Source organism: Danio aesculapii, chromosome 15 (assembly GCF_903798145.1).
Source record: "Danio aesculapii chromosome 15, fDanAes4.1, whole genome shotgun sequence".
NCBI classification, from domain to species: domain Eukaryota; kingdom Metazoa; phylum Chordata; class Actinopteri; order Cypriniformes; family Danionidae; genus Danio; species Danio aesculapii.
Window position 1 is genome coordinate 17,635,131 of NC_079449.1, and position 17,116 is coordinate 17,652,246.

The window sequence follows — 17,116 nt, forward strand, 5'->3', positions numbered from 1 at the left end:
CCCTGTCCTAGGCAGCCTGTTTTGTGTTTATTTCTCCAAGTACTTTAGTTTCACATAATACAATTATTTTAATACAGATCAATATTTCGTAATCCCTTTAGTGAGCAGGAAAATGAAGTGTCTATGCAACACTATCCTGCACATATACATAGGAAAAGAAACAATATGCTATTTCATAATACATTCAATTACAGTATCTACAGCAGACTTTAAATAATAATTTAAAAGGCAGGGTTTTTCTCTTTCTTCCTCTAAAAACATTGTTCAAAATATCATTGCAGTTTCATACAGTGTTTAGTGCTCATCCAGCCTTAATACAAAAGTATTAAGGTAAACACTGCCTTTTTCTTGCTCATGTGTCTGTGTGAGTTCTCTCTTTTAGTGGCGTGATGATTGTTGCACTAGACTTCTCTCGCCACAGTCTTCTCCAAGCTAGAGCTGCTACCGAAGTGGACTGATGTTATGTGATCACCGGTCCCCTATGAGGCTAGTGCGGAGGCCAGATGGTCAAACTGTCACATGACCTACTGGACCAGGGCTGTGCTGTCACTATATGCTACATGTATTAATCTGGTGTATTTTTGTGCCTTGCGATTGTAAATATTTGTATTCTTGAGCATTGTGAGTTTTGCTGGTTGTAGATTAGGGTTTCACAATGTATCGTTTGAGCATCGATATTGCAATGTGTGGGTCCGCTAAAGTCACATCGCAGGATTTGGAATGTTGAGTTGATTAGCAACATACTATAGCTTTTTGTGGAGTCATTGCAATGTATAATCATAACAGAGTGACAGTTTGCATGTGTTTTAAATGCATTTCAAGGGAGTTTAAAGCATTCGGGGACAAAAAGTACATTTGTTCACAACTTTAATGAGGAATTATTTTACTGAATGAATACAATCAAGACTATACAGTAGGGATGCGCCGATCTGTATTCGCCAATAATCACATTTCATCACTCAATTGGTACTTGCCAATCTGGCCGATCTCATGAACCAATTGCAAGTGTTTGTTTACAAGCAGAGGACGAGGTGATGAAAGTGAGTGAACAAGAGAACACATTGAAAGAGGCACAGACGCACAGTAATGTTCTAAGTATTACATTGGTTAGGTTAACTTCTTATGCATAAATTATGCGTTACAAACTTTTTCTTGATTGAGACTTGTTGAATTCTTCTTTCATCATTTGCAATGTTTCCAAATTGCATTGTTAATCATTTTTTTTACCAATTTTTATATCTGTTTTAACTTTTATTTTTTGTAAAACTCTCTCTGACCATGACATGTCCACACTAAATGATTATAATAGATGTTTAAATGGAATTATATGCAGCATCCTTAATTTATTCTCTTAGGTAAGGCGAGATCATCACTTAAGTATCATATTAAGTTTAATAAATTAGCTTTTTTGTATTCGAAATCTTGAAACATCAGAATCGGTACTTGGTATCTGCTGATCACCATGACAAGGAATCAGTACTCTGTATCGGCTGCAAAAATCCTTATCGGAGCATCCCTATTATACAGTGTTGTTTTACATTTCAATTTTCAATTTCTATACCGTTTGACTCTCCGGAAAACCATTAAGCACTGTTTATTTTACATTTTTTTTATGTTGTTGTTGCTCTGCTGTAATTATGCTCGCAATTTTTATACATGATTCACACCCTTAGAAAATCACCCCAATTCATCCTAATTAATGATTTCTTTGCAAATAGAGCTATTTATCCATGTGGTGAAACTGTATTCATATCGCATTATATATATCGCAGAAAAACCACATATCGCAATGTCAGATTTTTCCAATATCATGCAGCCCTATTGTAGATATTTGTATTTGTGAATGAGGTTACAGTACTATCTAGATTAAGTCAGTCAGGGTTTTGTTAAAATGGCTGCTTTTATTAAGCAAGGATGCATTTATTTGTCTAAAGTGATAGTAGCTATTTTTGCATTATCAAAAAAAATATGTAAATGGCTAAATACATGAGCATATTAAAATGGTTTCTGAATCAGCAAGTGATAAGGATTAATGATGCTGAGAAAAGTGTGTGTGTGCGTGCGTGCGTGTGTGTGATTTATGCATCATATCTTTTTTTTAATTACTTATCCATGATTTAAAGACAAAAATCTTTGCTTAGTATAGGGAAATTAATATTTATTTTATATTTATATGATTTAGTGTATGAAAAATTATTATAATTTGTGTGTGTTCGAGAGAAAGAGTGCGTGCTTGCATGCATTTGTATGTGAGTGTTTAATCCAGTGATAGGGAACCTATGGCTCAATAATATTTTATGGTTTAATTAGTTATAACCAGCACTAGAAATCAGATTCCTTTTGAAATTACAATTACTATTCTCTTTTATTGTAATTTCTTTTTACTGCAAAATGAAAAAGAACTCAATTAACAATAAAAGCATCTTTTGACCCATGCATGTGTGCGGCGCTGAGGATAAACTTGAATCGCGACATCAATAAACCTGGAAGCATTACAACCTACATAGATATATATATTGTTATTGTTAAATATGGAAAATAATTATTGAGATCGCATTTTTGCCCAGCCTTATACCCATATATAAGCACTTTTTCTGAAACTTTTTTACTCTTTGCTGAAAAAAGGTTCCTGACCCCTGGTTTAAACTGTCAGTAAATGTGCAAAAATTTATATTAATTAATTATTATTATATCAAAATTGTAGGAAAGCGCTTTTCTTTTAATGACCCTTTAGCAACCTGTAGTATTATAATTGTTACAAATACATTTATATAAGATACATGGGGGTATCACGGTGGCGCAGTGGGTAGCACGATCTCCTGGCAGCAAGAAGGTTGCTGGTTCGAGCCCCCGCAGTTTTCTTGTTCTCCCAGTGTTCGCGCGGGTTTCTTCCGGGTGCTCCGATTTCCCCCATAGTCAAAAGACATGCGTTATAGGTGAGTTGGGTAAAGCTAAATTAGCCAGAGTGTATGTGTGTGAATCCAAGACTGTATGGGTATTTCCCAGTGTTGGGTTGTGGCTGGAACAGCATCCGCTGTGTAAAATATGTGCTGGATAAGTTGGCGGTTCATTCCGCTGTGGCAACCCCTGGTGAATTATGGGATTATTACTATTATTATTCAGTTTATGAAAAATAATGATATGTTGTGTGTATATGTGTGTCAGTGCGTGTGTGCGTGTGTAGGCGAGTGTTTAAACTGTCAGTGAAAGTGCAAAAATATGAATATATCAAAGTTTTTTTCTCTAATCATCTCTTAATAACCTGTAGTATTATACTTATTATGAATACATTTATTTACAATATATAGTTTCATGTTGTGGCAGGGCAAATATAAAACAATTGGCAGGACCAGACAATAAATATAGTATAATAATAATTGCCATATGTAGTATTCTGATACCCTTCTTGTTATCTAGTTCTTCGATTTCTCACCCTTTTTTATACCCCAGATTCTGACTCCAATGACTAGCTTAGTTTTTTCCTCCCACTTTTGTATGCTCATTTCTGCCTGTGTCATTATATCTGCGAATGTCATTATACCCGTCTCTCAGGGATAGATGGCTTTGTAGCAACGTGTGTGTGAACTAAACACAGGCTGGTTATTCTCCAGAGCAAGCCAATGAGAAGCTCGAGTTCAGACCATTAAACGGCTGATGCTTGTCAGCCAAAGGATTTTATAATGAACTGTATGGTTTGCGACCCTGTCTTGTTAACTGCTCATTTCTGTATTTGTTTTCAGTTTGAGCAGAGCTAATGGGGAGATCACGCAGTGGGACACAAAGCTAAAGCGCTCAAGACCAGACCGTCTACTTCCCTCGTGCCCGGCGACTCCGTGCTGTCGTGTTGGATGCAGCTTAACAAGCAGAAGAAGAGAAGGAAAGGATTTCTCTCGCTCCAGCGGACTAGATTGTTTATAGTATGATGAAAAAGTGAACTTGAATACTTCCACAAACCAAAGAAACACGTGAGAGAAACACACAGAGATATTTTGTGGGAGACATCAAACGCCATCGTTTCCCTTGTGGCGTGGTCGGTCTGGAAGGAAAACGGGCCTCCTGCAGGATGACCAGTCTTTTCCGACGCAGCAGCAGTAATGGAGGGTCTCGGGGTGGCGGTGGCTCGGCTGCAGGCGAGCTCAACAACTCTAGGCCCAACCGGCAGGTTCGACGGCTGGAGTTCAACCAAGCTATGGAGGACTTCAAAACCATGTTCCCTACCATGGACTATGAGGTGATCGAATGTGTACTGCGCTCCAATAACGGTGCTGTGGACGCCACCATCGACCAGCTCCTGCAGATGAGCATTGACGGGCAAGGCTCAGATGACAGCTCAGATTCAGATGACAGCATCCCGCCAGAGGTCAGTGCTGTTTTGTAAAGTGCTTATAGGTTTCGTTTAGACTCGCTATTAAGATGAGTTTAGTTGATTCAGTCACAAATGAAAGTGCAGGGTTTCCAAAGGTCAATGAGTTTGTGAATCTAGAAAAACAATGCTCTGAAACCCTTGAAAATAAATATGCGTATATGCAGGCCCTTGAAAGTGCTTACATTTATTTTGTGTAAAAAAAAAATCATATTATTCTCTTCAGTTTGCTAATATGTTTTTTCGCCAACACTTTGTGGCCTACGCATACTAGCTAACTTCATTTACATTAGTTATGAGCATTTACACATCATGCTAAAGGTGCAGTATGTAAGTTTGGCACCCAGTGCTTGAACTAGGTATTGCTTTCCTGCATCAAAACAAACGCAAGCGCAGGATTTAAGCGAAGCCTAAATTCTGATTACAATCATGTCCTTTATAAAAGCAACAGCACCCGATAGACCAGTGGTTCTTAAGCTGTGGTACGTGTACCACTAGTGGTACGTGGCTTCCTTCTAGTGGTACGCAGAGGAATCCAATATATCATATGTACATCCAACATATATTTCAAAATTTATCAAACATGATTCAAATATGAATATAATGACATACTGTAGCCTATATTTATGAGGTCCAAGCTACATTTTCAGGTTTTAATGAATAGGATACTATAGTTGACACTTTACATTTAAGTACAGCATTTTTTTTTTTACTTTTTAAGAACAGTAGCCTACCATTTTTAATTAACTTTTAAAAGCACATTTTCATTTAAATGTTGACATTTTTATTTTGTTTGTTTCTTTGTTTATTTTTACATATAAGCACAGTACAGTGTTAGTGTTCAAACTATTTATAAAGTTTAATGTTTAGTGGCTGATAAAAATAATTTTCTTAATAATAGTACTTAATCTGCCATGTTTTTAAACTGTGCAGAGCTGTAGCTGCCTAACTGGGCCCTAAATTGTAGGAAAGTGCTTTTCTTTTAATGACCCTTTAATAACCTGTAGTATTATAATTGTTACAAATACATTTATATAAGATACATGGGATATCACGGTGGCGCAGCGTTTGTTTGTTTGTTTGTTTGTTTGTTTACATATAAGCACAGTACAGTGTTAATGTTCAAACTATTTATAATGTTTAACGTGTTTGCTAAAAATAATTTTCTTAATAATAGTAGTTAATCTGCCATGTTTTAAAACTGTGCAGAGCTGTAGCTGCTTAACTGGGCCTACTACGCTACTGTATTTCAATACTGGTCATTATGGTGGTGCTTGGAGGGAAACTTTTCTGAGGTGGTACTTGATGAAAAAAGTTTGAGAACCACTGAGATAGACCACATATATAGAACAGTTTTTGTTCTAACCAACACCTCGAATTGATATGTAAGAAACGGCGTGAATGCAAACCAACACATATCAGTGATTCAGCATCTACATTTAATAATGTTAATAAGGTTTAATATGTATTAATTAGATCATAACCTTTACCATTTTGTGAGTAAGTGCATATTCTGTGCTTCTGAATGGCTGTATTTACATTTCTGTCATGTTTCGTCTGGTGCAAACAGCTGGGTTGCAATGTAACTTGCTCGCCTAATGTTTACGTTTGTAATATTTATATTATTTGCTAATTATTAACATTATGTGGAACTCTGAATCTGCATCTCACTTTTGAGTCTACTACTGTCCACCAGAGTGGGCATTTCAGTCACAGACGCATGCTTTGAGAGCCTTTCTGAATGAATGAATGAAGTACTCGGTTTTCCAACAAGGCAACCCGAGGTGCTGAAATATAATTGCCGGAAGTTGGCGGGTTAAAAGAATAAAAACAAAGGCAGACCTTCCGGCACGTAACGCTCATTTTCAAAGCAGAAAATCTGACTTCAGCATGTTCACTTAACATGTTTCTTAAATATCTGCAAAAATATGATGGTATTTTTATGCTTTAGAAGAGTCAAAAACTTACATACAGCACCTTTAATTGTTTCCTGTGGGATGTACTTTGTGTTGTATGTTACCATGATGTTCATGTGCATGCACAAAACAACATGGATAAACTGAAAATGTAATGCCTTGAAAACGCAAATTTCAAGATATTTTCCTCAAATGTGACCTTGCTTTCACTTAAAATGTGTCCCCATATTAAGGGTATTGGACCTGGAAAGTCCTTAAAAGAGTTTTTATGAATTTGAGGTTAACACAAGTGTGGGAACCTCAATAAAGGTTTAAATGGGTACTAAAAATGTACATCTACAACTATTAGAGTAAACAAGGCAATAGAGCGCAACAGTCAAATACAGAAGTAAAGCCTCTATTGATTTTTCCATTTAAGCAAATTGAGTTTCATTGATAACTTGTAATCTAAACCATCTGTTTGTTTGTTTTTTCAACTTAATCAGGAATAATCCCATTGAACAATTGAATCAGCAATGAAAAATTACATTATGTATGATGCTGTGCAGAGTCATGGTCAGAAAATAATACCCAAGGAGCTTTCATGAAGCACAGAATGCATTCGGGTCCTCCCACTTTTTCTTCATTGTTAGAAAAATTATTATGTGTTAAAGTGTTGTGGAGTATGAAACCAATGAATTAGCTATGAGGTGAACCACAACATTGCAACATTTGAAGCAAAAAAGGTGTCAAGATGTCATACCAAGATTTTAACTTCAGAAGTGTTGAGTTTACAGTGGAATTACACTGTTTTTTGTGGAAATTGTGGAACTTTTTACCCTCTGATATTCGCAATGTAGAATCACTAAGTATTTTTAAATTATCTCTTATAACTTACCTTTTTAGGGTAGCTTTTTATTTTATTTGATTTTATTTGACTTTTATATGATTTTTAGATAGAAAATAATACATAAAAAAATCTATATAATAATAAAGATTATTATTATTGTTGTTGTTTTCTAAATATTTGTTATGACTGACTGTCATTTTTTTCCGTCATAACTATATATGCAAGTAGTATTGAGAGTGTGGGGACATTGGGGAATCACTGAAATAGCCATCATACTTTGCTCACTGTGACTCTCTGATTGAATTTTTGTATGGCATCATGGTTATGTAATTTTATCCACAAAATCTGTAATTAAACATAATTGTTTTAAAAAAATTGAATTAATGCCAGCTGATGTATTTAACAAAATCTTAAACAGTCCATGAACAACCGCAGAGTTTAAAACAGGTATGTTTTAGAAGGTAATACCATTCGTTATATTTAAAATTGACTAACATTAGCAGAATCTCAGCTATCACAAACAAACACAGAAAAATGTGCTTTAGGAAGGAATTTATGTAAACAAATACTTTTCCACAAAACAAATTTGCGGCCACCGTTTAATATATATATAAAATTCATTATTCCAATACAGAGCCCCCATAATCACATCATAAATCTCATTTAAGAGCAAACTATCGTTTTTCAATAAAATAGAACTTGTTTATTCATGCCTAAGTAATTTCTGCCTAAGTATTAAGTGCTTTTTGACTCACATTTTCTCACACCTGCTTATTTTAAACGTGGTGCAATAATCAATAGGTTTCTTACCCACAATCCTTTTACACTTGACTGCTCTTATAAAAAAGAACTGTGTCAGTATTGGGCCCGGAGATGAATGTGAGACCCATTATGGTCTATCTGTCTGTGTCTCTGCAACCGTCTGCTTCATGGCCCAGTGGAGATTCCCTGCCATTAGACTTCGATGCGATCCTAAGTGAAGCATAAACTGCAGTGCATTTTGTTTATACGTTCTGCCACGATTATAAGTGTTGCAGCTCTCATTGCTTTTAGACATTCCCCTCTGGTCTATTTTTTTCTCTTGCATTATTTATAACACTGTTTATATGGCGATGTGTTGGAACAGTATGTGCATGTGCTATACTGCATATCTGAGATCTATCTATCTATCTATCTATCTATCTATCTATCTATCTATCGTTCTATCGTTCTATCGTTCTATCGTTCTATCGTTCTATCTATCTATCGTTCTATCTATCTATCTATCTATCTATCTATCTATCTATCTATCTATCTATCTATCTATCTATCTATCTATCTATCTATCTATCTATCTATCTATCTATCGTTTTGTCTATCATTCTATCGATCTACTGTTCTATCTAGCTGTCTATCTGTCTACCCATCCATCCATCCATCCATCTATAGTTCTATCATTCTATCTGTCTATCTGTCTGTCTGTCCATCTCTATCTATCTGTCTGTCTGTCTGTTGTTCTATCTATCCATCTATCTATCATTCTGTCTGTCTGTCTATCGTTCCATCTGTCTTTCTATCTATCGTTTTATCGATCTACTGTTTTATCTACCCATCACTCCATCGGTCTATCCATCTATCTATCCGTCCGTCCGTCTGTCTAACTATCTGTCTGTCCGTCCGTCTGTCTGTTGTTCTATCTATCCATCTATCTATCTAGTTCTGTCTGTCTGTCTATCGTTGCATCCATCTTTCTATCTATCGTTTTATCTATCGTTCTATCAATCAACTGTTCTATCTACCTATATACCTGTCTGTCTACCCATCCATACGTCAGTCTGTCCATCCGTCCGTCCGTCCTTCCGTGTTGGAGCAGTACCTTTTCAGGTATACAAATGCAGGAGTAAGTTTTGCATATGCTATGAATTTGTACATTTGAATATCAACAATATTAAGTTAAATATTAACAAACTCAATTAAAGCAATTAGTTTTAAGCCAATACTATTTGAGTTTTATATGATTATCAACCTGCTGCCAAAGAAGAGTAAAAAAAACGCCCCCATTGCTGGTATTATGGCAGATAAATGTTATATGAGTGAATACATTCTGTACATTTGTTTTGAAAGTTTCTTGTTGCTGCTAATTGCAATCATTTTGAATTCTTTCTTTTAAAAAAAAAATCAGATTCTTGAACGGACTCTCGAGCCAGACAGCTCAGATGAAGAGCCGCCGCCTGTCTATTCACCACCAACATATGACATGCACATATATGACCGGAAATACCCTGAAGCTCCTCCTGTTCCTCCACCCAGGTAAAAAAAAAATCTCTACATATGTTTATTTCCACCTCCAACAAAAAGGGACTTTAAAATGATCCAGACTCAGAAAAGCAGATGGGGTCTCCTTTAGTCACAATTCTGTAATTGATGCCCCCTGGTGTTCAAAAAGCAAACTGCAGTTCCTGTTAAGCCTTGTTTTCGTAGTGTAATTACCAGCGTGCATGTAATTCCATTTATCCATGGATGCAATACTCATGAATGCACAAGTACTGAAAGGGTCAGACACGTTGGAGCAGCTGTAATTGAATTATGACGATGTGAAATTTGAGAGCTGCACTGAAAAAAATGATTCAAAGATGATTCCATGGATTTACAAAAAAATTTAACGTTAAGTGGTTGTAAACAATTTATTTGGGCTGGATTTAAACAAGCAAATTAGGTTGAACATTACTAAATTATTATTTTTTATTTTGTTTAAGTTCAACAAAAATAAATTGTTTGCAACAATTTAGCAGGAATCGGTGTGCTAAAAAAATGAGGGTTAGTGAAACTGGGCTCTGTTATCTTGCAGATTCGAGGCCCAGCCTCCCCCTGGACACAGGCAAGTACAAGGTTACAAAAACTGGAACCCTCCATTACTTGGCAATCTGCCAGACGACTTCCTGCGAATCCTGCCTCAGCAGTTAGACAGTATACAGGTGAGCATTGATGGAATTGAAACTTTTGTTACGTTTGAAAGAAGTTACTGTTTTTATTCGGCAAGGTTGTGTTAAATTAACTAAATTAAAGTTCAATTAATTAATTAAATCATCATGTATAGTGTCACTAAAAATTCATTCTTAATTTAAAAGTCTTGTGAAATTTGAATAAAGTTTTTTTTTTTTAGATGTTAGTATCAGTATGTTCTGTTTTAAGCATATCTAAAACAGTGACAAGTTTCACATTTAGAAGAGAGAAACCTGATACAAATATCCAAAGCTTGCAGTTTGTCACTTCCGCCTAAATGTTCAGTTTCTCATCAAATCTTCAATCAAATGCTCCATAGTATCTGACATGTCATGCCCCCTTCAAGACACTTTTCATTTGATGCGCATGATCTCAACCACTCCTAATGGCAGAGCTGTGATAGAAAAAACTAAATACTATTGGCTGCTGTTATAAAGCAGAGCAGCTACTATATGTCCCACCATTGCTTCACGTTTAAGTTGAGATTACATCAGATTTCAAATAAATAAATGCATGTTTCAGAGCACTTCATGAAAGCTTTAAATAAAATAAGTTCTTTTAAACTTTCTAATCATCCCATCAATGCTTGGTGCCAAAACCTTTTTGCCTTTTGATTTTGCTTAAGCTCTTTTGCTGTTCAGTTACATTAAAGAACCAGTAATGGTTCCGAAACATCATTAGAGGTCATTATGGTAAATATAGTAATGATATAATAAAGCTGTTTGTGAACAATTTCATTACAATAAAAGGATGTTTTGCCCATAAATGAAACATTGCTGTTCGTTTAGTCACCCTTATGTCGTTTCATGTGCAGGTAGTTGTGGTCCCTAGTATTTTGTGTTCTCTATTAAGCCATGACTTTCTCTCTGTATTATAGTAGTCTAGAACAAATTGTCAAAATAAAATAAAGCTAAACTATTTTTAGGCATATTTTCATTCTAGTAAAAGGATATTTTGTCTACAAAGGAAACATTGCTGTTCATTTAGTCATCCTCAGGCCATCCAATGAGTAAGTGTGACTTTCTTTTTAACATTAAAGTAGATTTTTAGCTGAAATTGTGCTCCCTGGTGATTCATAAAATGAAAGTAAATGGATACCAGCACTTTAAGAGTTAAAAACAGCTAGTTAACATGGCCAATTACATACTTCCATCAGCTGTGTGTAAAATTAAAATGGCATGTGTTCATTTTTTTTAAATAATAAAAAAGACTTGTGTGATGATATAATATTTATATAATATTTATATATTAAAGACTTAAATGATATAATATTTCATTCATTCATTAATTTTCCTTCGGCTTAGTTCCTTTATTAATCTGGGGTCACCACAGCGTAATGAACCGCCAACTTATCCAGCATATGTTTTACACAGCGGATGTCTTTCTAGCTGCAACCCATCACTGGGAAACATCCATACACACTCATTCACACACATACACTCCGGACAATTTAGCCTACCCAATTCACCTATACCTCGTGATTTTGGACATTTGGGGGAAACCGGAGCACGAAGGAAACCCACGCAAGCACTGGGAGGTATTGAATCCAATGAATTGAAAATAAATGGTGCTTTAAAAACTCCTTGAAAGTCCTTGAATCTGCTGTTCATGAAAGAGTGGGAACGCTTTTAAATTCGTTCATATTTTTATGTCTTTGATGGACGAATCTGATAGTTAGAGAACTGGATTTTTTTTCTTAAGCTATCTAAAATGTATCTCATTGCAGTAGACAACTCTCTTAAAATATTTTCTGTTTATGTACAACATTCTGACTGCGAGGATCTTTTCTACAACAACCCTGTTTATTAAGTTTGACAAGTTTTTCTAGTTGTAGAATTTTTTTATGAGAGCAATTTTTCACGTCATCCTTCAATATTTTGCAGGGCTCTCAGAGTAGCACCTCCAACCCTTCCTCCACCACCTCCTCGTCCGCCTCAGTAGCCCAGAAAGTGGTAGCTGCAGCAGAAACAGCCGCCGGGGCTTCAGAACAGGAGCGCAAACTAAAGCAATATTTGGAAGATGAACGTATTGCTCTCTTCCTGCAAAACGAGGAGTTCATGAAGGAGCTGCAGAGGAACCGCGAGTTCCTTATTGCGTTGGAAAGAGGTAGGAAGACACTCGCCCACACACTAAACCAGACAATGAGCACTTTCTGACATACTCCACTTCCCCTCCTTTCACAGTTCCACCTCCACAAATCCTGAAGAGTCAATTCTTATGCTAATTTCATAGACACTGACTGTTTTGGTTTTTCGTCACAGAGCAAGAAATTGTTATGCTTTATCATACACCTTTTACACACTAATTGTTTGATATAAACAGTCCTCGGGACAGTTCATATCCTAGTTAAATGAAGAAGGTCTAGTTTTCCTTCCATAACACCTGCCTTCTATGTTTTAGATCGATTGAAATACGAGTCAAAGAAATCCAAATCCAGTCATTCATCAGCTAGCATGGAGAACTCCTCAGGTAGATATCATTCACTGTGTCTGTGCATGTTTGCAGGTCTGTGCATATGCATATGCATAATTTTCCCTTTTCAACACTTCTAAGCACCCCTATTGGAGCCATTCATATGGGAATATTTTAGTTTGTCCACATAAGTGTTCTCAAATGTTTTTTCCACACTAAGGGCATGTTTTACATGATAACAGTGTATTAAAAAAAGAAAGGTTTTCCTTTACATCTTCTGAAAGAACTTGCATAAAAATGACAATATTGTGAAAATGATTCATGGACTCTTGGATTCTCAAAACTAATCTGATGGGATGTTTATTCAATTACTTCTGCAGGGCTTCAGAATGCAACTATTATGCCAAGTTCATACTGCATGATTTTAGCCTCAGTTTTTAATCGCTGATGGGTTTTGTGAAATTGCCAGCAAAAGCCTGATATCTGAGGCATTTCATCTGATTAAGAGTCACGCAGCGTAAATGATCAAAGACATGATCAGAGAGAATTCATAAAATATTTTCCATGCTAAATATCTGGACCTGTATGTGATTCAAAATCCTGCTGTGTGAAAAGACTTCTCTCTGACAAAAACATTGGCGATGACTAGGGCCAGACAGAATAGGCAGACTTTTTTTGTTGATTCTGTGCAGAAAATTATAGTAAATGAGCTGAGATCTCAAAAAATACTATTTACAAATTAATGTACTTGGGTAATTAAAGTCATAATAGCTGTTTCATATAATACATCCACTAAAAGGTATCGAAAATACTGCTTTACAAGTTGTATTTGTACTTAAATCATTTAAATATTTCCATATTATTTAATAATAGTAATAAAATCTATATAAAAAATTTATAAATATGCATTTTCACACATTTACATAAATACAATTTAAAAAATGTACTTAGGTAAACATAGCCATAGTAGCTCTCTCATATAATACATCCACTAAAAGGCACTGAAAATACTGATTTACAAGTTGTATTTGTACCTAAATCATTTAAATATTTCCATATTATTTATTAATAGTAATAACATGTATATAAGAACTGAATAAATATGTATTTACAAACATTTACATCAGTAAATAAATAGATTTTATGCTTGACTAAAAAAATGTCTTGGTGCAAATTTTCATGTGGGCCTAGCGAAGGACTACAGCCAATGAAAGAGCAAGATAAAAGGCAGCAGGGAGTTTGGGGAGGAGTTATAGACCACAATGTCAGGAAACATAGCTTCCCAAGAAGGTTCACTCTCTTTTCATTTGGACTAAAGAAATGGGGAGAATTTGTTGAACTTTGGCAGGAACACCCAAATGTTCCTTTTGGATGTCTTGTCTAAGCATGTGTTTTTTTCTTATCACTTTTCACATGCAACATACAGACAGGTGTTAGGCAATTCTTCCTATAGTAAACACATGCAGTGTTTAACCTCCTGTCACCAATCCATAGTGCTGTGTGAACACAACAGCAAAAGCTACCTCATATACAGTAGAAGTCAGAATTATTAGCCCCCCTGAATTATTAGCCCTCTGTTTATTTTTTTTTCTCAATTTCTGTTTAACGGAGAGAATAATTTTTTCAACACATTTCTAAACATAATAGTTTTAATAACTCATTTCTAATAACTGATTTATTTTATCTTTGCCATGATGACTGTAAATGATATTTTTCAAGACACTTCTATACAGCTTAAAGTGTCATTTAACAGCTTAAAGTTTGACATAAGGCTTAACTAGGTTAATTAGGTTAACTAGGCAGGTTAGGGTAATTAGGCAAGTTATTGTATATCGATAGTTTAAAAAAATGTAGCTTATAAAGGGGCTAATAATTTTAACCTTAAAATTGTTTTTAAAAAATTAATAAATGCTTTTATTCTAGGCGAAATAAAACAAATAAGACTTTCTCCAGAAGAAAAAATATTATCAGACATACTGTGAAAATTTCCTTGCTCTGTTATACATCATTTGGGAAATATTTAAAAAAAGAAAAAAAGAAATCAAAGGGGGGATAATAATTCTGACTTCAACTGTATTGGTTCCAATACCAATTTGCTAAAGTGATAAGCAATGTCATTCTGTTGCATGTAGAATACGTAGCAGAACGCATCAAAAGTGAAACAAATCAGAGCGGTCCACCTCAATTAAAATGATTTAAAACTAGCCTTTAATTACTTTCCTTACAGTAACATTTGCTTTAAAGTTCCCCATTTATTTACTGCTGAGGATACTGACCTGACCTAATGGTTTTTTGTATTATTAAATTATTATTAATATTGTAGACTGAAGTAATTGACTGCTATGTTTTGTTTTATTTTTGGTAAGGGTTATAAGTTTTGTGAATGGCTGTAGTTGAAAATTAATACAAAAAATTCTAACTAAATTATTATTATTGTATTATTAAATGTATTACATTTTAATCATTTTTGATATGGCAAGTGAAAGTCTTTTCTAACAGGGATATTTGAAAAAAATCCTTAACATTTAGCCTTGTATAAGTCTAAAATTTCATTCATAATGGTCTTAAAAATGTCTTAAATTTAACTTGGTGAAACCTGCAAAAACCCTGTATTGGAAATATATTAAAGAGGTAATGTAATGTAATTACTGTATTTCCTAACTCATATTAGTTATTACAAGTCATATTAGCATAGACAATAAAGCAATACATTTGAATTTAGACTTTATATGGATTACTTGACTGAACCTGCCATTGTTTTAAGATGCCTTTATTTGAGCATTCTTTACTACGATTGAAAAATAACATTTAAAATGTATTACTTGTTACTTTGAAAAGCATCAAACAACAAAAATACCATCTCAGTGTGGACAAGAGACCAAAACATACGCTCAGAAATGACATTTGCTGTTTGTTTAAACTGCTTATTCAAAATGAGCTGAAACAACACAATTCTTATGGGTTTTTTTGCGACAACTTAATTGTTTTATGTTCAATCCACTTAAATTTGTAAAAAAAAAAAATAAAAATATGCATATCCCAACAAAAATTGATTGTGTGTAATCCAGCATTTTTTACAGTATACACTCAATTCAGTTCCACACAGTTTGTTCATGTTGTCCCATCATAAATCGATTAAGTGAATTGAATTGTTTTTACAGATTTAAGTGGATTGAACATAAGACAATGCCGAGTTCAGACTGCAGGATTTTCAAAGTAGTCACATCACTGATGTTTTCACACTGCATGACTATCTGGGCTAGCATTCCGTCGCTGCTGTGTTTACACTGCAAAATGGATCGGCAACGGGGTTTCACACTGCATGACTTTACAACAGGAGAATCAGACAACTTTGTTGTTATTTAGCATGGCAAATATCTCATGGCTGTCGGTGACTCATCGACAGTACTCTCAGAACGCGTCTTTGATAGTTCACACTTGTTACTCACGTAAACGAGCATCGATTTGCCTGTGATTTCAGGCATTTGTCTGCAATTTCTCAAAACCTGTCGGTGAGTCAAAATCAGGCTCTAAAATCATGCAGTCTGAACTCGGCATAAGTTGTCCCAAAAAGAGCTCAAAAGCTGTGCAGCAAAAAAAAATTGAAATGATGCATTTTTAAATGTGCCCTGATTGTTCATATTTAAACTTATTCATATGTAAAGTTATCACATAATCACAAAAATGTTAAAGTGTTTAAAATGAGCTTGTGGCGTACTTTGCGACCTCAATATGATTGACTTTTTTCTGACACACAGGTGACCACTATGCTTCTGGATCTGTGGAGGCCAGCACAGATGACGCTCTCTTCAGAGACAAGCTTAAGCACATGGGCAAATGTAAGCGTTTTTTTCCGAAAACACAACTGGTTTTCAGGATTTTACTTTTAGGATCGTAACATTTCTGTTGCCTATTCATCTGTAGCAACCAGGAAGAAGCTTTTTGAAATTGCCAGAGGTTTCTCAGAGAAGACGAAGCGGAGGAAGTCTAAAAGAAGAACGCTGCTAAGACATCATTCATATCCTTCAGCTGCAGAAAATCTGAATATTTTAGGAGCAGTAATGTATTCAGAATTAGGACAAAGACAATGTGAGAGGAATGTGAATATTTTTGAGATTCAGCATTAGTTACGATGTTGTTTTTGCTGTTGTGGATTGTCCAGTAAATGTCATTTTGTGAGTCTTGGCACATTGATTTTGATTGAGTTTAGTAGAGTAAATTTGGTGTCAGCTGTTTACTTTAACTGCACTTTCTCAGATTGGGCACAGCCAACTCCACTGCCAACCTTCTAGACGATGTAGAAGGAAACCCATGTGGTAAGACTTGCTGTCCAATTCTCTGGACCATATTTTCTTAATGTCTCTGGATGTTGGATTGAAGTATGTTTCCTTGGGGAGAGTTTATTACTTGTATTGCTGAATAGTGTGTGTGCGTGCGTGCGTTTCATTAGATGTTATATGAATATATTCATGTATTAAAAAGCGAATAATATTGTTTTTTGTTGTATTGTTTAATCGATCAAAGAGGATTTTCCATTGTTCTTTCTACTTTAAAATAAATGCTGTTCTTTTATCATAATGTTTTAACTTTGTTCATAAAATAATTCTGTAAATA

General features: G+C 35.0%; 1 protein-coding gene across 4 annotated transcripts in view; it reads left to right on the forward strand.

Annotated features, from left to right (window-relative positions):
- cuedc1b (CUE domain containing 1b) overlaps positions 1–17,116 on the forward strand; it is a 51,034-nt gene that overhangs the window by 25,450 nt on the left and 8,468 nt on the right. For all 4 annotated transcript variants that reach the window (XM_056473299.1, XM_056473296.1, XM_056473297.1 and 1 more), the window contains exons 2-9: positions 3,741–4,360; positions 9,270–9,397; positions 9,936–10,062; positions 11,974–12,196; positions 12,491–12,559; positions 16,261–16,341; positions 16,427–16,520; positions 16,760–16,818. In XM_056473299.1, the coding sequence (XP_056329274.1) occupies positions 4,064–4,360; positions 9,270–9,397; positions 9,936–10,062; positions 11,974–12,196; positions 12,491–12,559; positions 16,261–16,341; positions 16,427–16,520; positions 16,760–16,818 (1,078 nt within the window). In that variant the 5' untranslated portion in view covers positions 3,741–4,063. The remainder of the gene's footprint in view (positions 1–3,740; positions 4,361–9,269; positions 9,398–9,935; positions 10,063–11,973; positions 12,197–12,490; positions 12,560–16,260; positions 16,342–16,426; positions 16,521–16,759; positions 16,819–17,116) is intronic.